This window comes from Loxodonta africana, chromosome 7 (assembly GCF_030014295.1).
Source record: "Loxodonta africana isolate mLoxAfr1 chromosome 7, mLoxAfr1.hap2, whole genome shotgun sequence".
Classification (NCBI taxonomy): domain Eukaryota; kingdom Metazoa; phylum Chordata; class Mammalia; order Proboscidea; family Elephantidae; genus Loxodonta; species Loxodonta africana.
The window spans coordinates 94412737-94416924 of NC_087348.1; the positions used below are offsets into that span (position 1 = coordinate 94412737).

Here is a 4188-nt window from a genome sequence, read left to right on the forward strand (position 1 = left end):
TGGCAACTCTGTTCCCTCCAATTTAGGCTCACCATTCTCTTAGTCCATCTGAGTGGGAACTCCAGAGGCCATGGCTCTACCCTTTGAAACCCCAGAGGTCTTGCCCATATCCTTTGAGACTGAGGCAGCTTGCCTTCCTGTTTTCCTTATCTCTTCAACTTCTGCTTCCTGGCTTCTTAGCCTCTTGGCCCCTCAGGCCTCCCTGCCTGAATCTGCCCTGCTGGGGCAAGTGTTTCAAAGCTCTGTAGTTCCACCAATAAGTGCCTGGAGGCACCCCACTCCACCAGTAAACTTCAGCTGGAAGACACTCAGCTCTCTCTCTCCATAGGTCAGCAAGCCTAGCTTTACTGTAAGTGCCCAGAGGCTCCCCACTTCACCAGGAAGCCTCCTATGCAAAGGCACTCAACTCTCTTGCTCCGTGCATGGGCTCCAGAGCTGTCTGGTGCTGGTCTCCTGGTTCTACTACTGCCGGTTCTCTACCGCTGCTTCTTAACATCTGCACCATCTCTGGTGTTAACAGGTCTTCTCACTTCCTTCTGAGTCCTCTATCCATTCACAGTTTCAAAACCTCTTCCACATTTTATGTAACTGTTAGAGCAGCACCCCACTCTCCCAGTACCAAATTCTTAGTCATCTAGTGCTGCTATAACAGGAATGCCACAAGTGGATGGCTTTAATGAACAGAAGTTTATTCTCTCATATTCCAGTAGGCTACAAGTCCAAATTCAGGGCATTAGCTCCAGGGGAAGGCTGTCTCTGTCAGCTCTGGAGGAAAGTCCTTGTCATCAATCTTCCCCTGGACTAGGAACTTCTCTGCACAGGAACCAAAGGTCCAAAGGACGCACTCTGCTACCGGTGCTCCTTTCTTGGTGGCATGAGGTGCCCCGTCTCTCCGCTCACTTCTCTCTTTTATATCTCAAAAGAGATTAACTCAAGACAGAATCCAATCTTGTAGATTGAGTTCTGCCTCATTAACATAACTGCTGCCTCTCCCCTCATTAACACCATAGAGGTAGAATTTACAACACACGGGAAAATCACATCAGATGACAAAATTGTGGACAATCGCACAATCCGCAGAATCATGGCCTAGTCAAACTGATATGTGTATTTTTGAGGAATACAATTCAATCCATGACAGATGGAGAATTGGCTTTGGTCATGAGGAGTCGACATGGCCTAAGGTGGGGCCGGGCGGGGGGTGGGGAGCGGGGGAATGATGTCCAGAAGGCAATGAGATACACAGATCTGAATATCAGAAGGCGGCTCTGGGATGTCGGAGACATGGAATGCTTTGGTGTAATCTTGAGTTCTGGTTCCTTCTTATCAACAGAGAAGGGGCTGGGTTCTGGAGACGTGATGGGGTTAGGGTGGAGTTACACTAATGTGAAACGACTCCCGGCTCACCTCTCTGACTCGGTTTCCCCCACAGATGGCCTTTCCCTGCCACAGGTCCATGAACCCAAGACCCAAGACGCTGGTCTTCCTTCTAGTGGGCCTGAGTTTCTTCACACTGCACCTGTGGTTTCTCCAGGCCCCGATGTCCCAGGAGGAGGGGGTGCGGGATCTCGCGGTGGACGCTCTTGCTGTGCAGCCCTCAGCGCTCAACCCAGGGGTCCTGTGTGTGGCCAACGCCTCTGTGAACGCCACGCCTGATTTCCAACAGCTGCCTGCCCGGATCCAAGACTTCCTGCGGTACCGCCATTGCCGCCAGTTTCAGCTGCTTTGGGACGTCCCGAACAAGTGTGCTGGCCGCCGGGGCGTCTTCCTGCTCCTGGCCGTGAAGTCATCGCCGGAAAACTACGAGCGGCGCGAGCTCATCCGCCGCACCTGGGGGCAGGAGCGCAGCTACCGCGGCCTGCCGGTGCGCCGCCTCTTCCTCCTGGGCACGCCGGCGTCTGAGCCCCGCGAGCGCTGGGAGCAGCTAGACGAGCTGGTGAGCCTGGAGGCGCGCGAGCACGGCGACGTGCTGCAGTGGGCCTTCGCCGACACCTTCCTTAACCTCTCGCTCAAGCACGTGCACCTGTTGGAGTGGCTGGCGGCGCGCTGCCCACAGGCGCGCTTCCTGCTCAGCGGCGACGACGACGTCTTCGTGCACACGGCCAACGTGCTGCGTTTCCTGGAGGCGCAGCATCCTGGCCGCCACCTCTTCACCGGGCAGCTCATGGACGGCTCCGTGCCCATTCGCGACAGCTGGAGCAAGTACTTCGTGCCCCCGCAGATCTTCCCCGGGCAGGCCTACCCGGTGTACTGTAGCGGCGGCGGCTTCCTCCTGTCCAGCTACACTGCCCAGGCCCTGCGCAGAGCCTCCCGCCACACGCCGCTCTTCCCCATCGACGACGCCTACATGGGCATGTGCCTGCAGCGCGCGGGCCTGGCACCCAGCGGCCACGATGGCATCCGGCCCTTCGGCGTGCAGCTGCCGGGCACCCACCGGCCCTCCTTCGATCCCTGCATATACCGCGAGCTACTGCTCGTGCACCGCTTTGCGCCCTACGAGATGCTGCTCATGTGGAAGGCGCTGCACAACCCTAAGCTGAGTTGTTCCCGGGGTCGCAGGGTCTCCTGAAGCCGAATGGGTGGCGCTGGGTGCGTGCGGGGCTCAGCTCCTAGGCCTCCGCACGTGATGTTTTCCCTACTGAAAACGTGCCTTTCCGGTTCTGGACACCTCTGTCCTACCCAGCTCAGTGGATCAGAACCCGGCGACGCATTGAAATCATCTGGGGTAGGGGGGGGCAGGCAGAGAGTAAAAAATACCTATGCCCTGGCCTCATCCCAGAGGTTCTGATTCTGTCAGTCTAGGGTGGCCCCAGGCATTTGAATATTTTTAAAATTCCCCAGGTGATTCTAATGGGTGGCCAGGATTGAGGTCCACTGCACCAGCGTGCCCATCCATCCTTGCAAACTCAGCTCCATCGCTTCCTCTAAGAAACTTTCCACTCACCTCGCACCTACCTCAGTGCCATCTCTGTGCGCTCCCTAGACTGGTCCTGGCAGACTGTCATTGCCTGTTTAAGAGGCCATTCACCATTTGAATTCGAGCTTCTCAGAGGCAGAGAGAGCACCTGGCCTGGCTCATTCTAAAGCAGAGTAGACACTCGAGTCAACCTGGGCCAGGAGCAAATGTCACCTGACACATGTAGTACAAATGGGAGGAGTTGTCATTTCTCTGCAAATGGGCTCAGCTGGAGCTGGGCTGACAGCAGATGGTCCCCCCCCCCTCCCCGCAAGAAGACAATCTAGCCTCAGGACCTAAAAGCCACACCCTTAGAGTCAGAGGGGTCCCTGGCAGCCTTCCTCCCACCCACCACCCAGTTCTTCCTCCCAACCCCAGAACCCCTGTGAGGTCAGTGTCCCCACTGTGCAAAGTGGAAGCCTTCAGCCCAGTCAGGGTTTTGACTAATCCAGGGTTGTGTGGCCACTCCCAGACAACACACCCTTGTAGCCCCCTCCATGCTCAGTCTGACCACAGCTAATGGCCTTTTTGGGTCCTCCCCAAGTAGACCTGCCCTGCCAGCATGCACTCCCAGGAAGAGCGACCTGGTCCTTGCCAGGGTCAGGGTATCAGGGTCAGTGAGCCTTGGAGAGCCAAGCTGGGGGTCCTGGGGAGGCGAGCATGGGGGCGCCATGAAGGGCAATGCCTCGGGAGTCAGTGTTTGGAAAGCCTGTGGAATCATGCATAGCATTGTGTTTGGGGATGGGACCTGATTAGTAACCATGACAGACAATGATTAGGGAGTGTGCAGGGATGCCTGGAGTGTCTATGGTAAATAGTGAATTTAGGAGGCTGTCGGTCAGTGACTGGGGAGGTCAGACTGGGGTTTATGATGAGGCCTGTGAGGATCAGCGCTGTGGTCCTAGACTCCCAGAGCTTGACAAAGTAGGAAAATCAAGGGAACAGCTTAAGAGCAAGGCAGAAATTTGTGTTATTAAGCACCCAACTGTGTAACATGGACAAGGAGGACTCCCTATCAAGAAGGAAAGAGGCTGAGTAGGAAATTTGGAGCCCTTTTTCCCCTACCCGCAAAACAAAGTCTAGATTCCTCAAGCTGGCATTTAAGGATCCTGCAACCGGGCTGCTACTCACCATTCCATCCTCCTCCCCCTACCCCGCCCCCAACACACACACTCCTCCCCACTTCAGACTCTATCCAGGCAGAACCATCCTGGTACCCCTGCTCTGTCAGG

General features: G+C 56.0%; 1 protein-coding gene across 1 annotated transcript; it reads left to right on the forward strand.

The window, feature by feature from the left end:
* Nucleotides 1-1216: 1216 nt before the first annotated feature.
* On the forward strand, nt 1217-2569 carry B3GNT6 (UDP-GlcNAc:betaGal beta-1,3-N-acetylglucosaminyltransferase 6). Its single transcript, XM_003420074.2, has one exon. It carries the CDS (start codon nt 1433-1435, stop codon nt 2567-2569), a length of 1137 nt encoding a protein of 378 aa, XP_003420122.1. The 5' UTR covers nt 1217-1432.
* Nucleotides 2570-4188: the final 1619 nt, after the last annotated feature.

Bases quoted from the DNA above. Each gene is read 5' to 3' on its own strand.
- B3GNT6 (XM_003420074.2), top strand. From the start codon at position 1,433: ATGGCCTTTCCCTGCCACAGGTCCATGAACCCAAGACCCAAGACGCTG.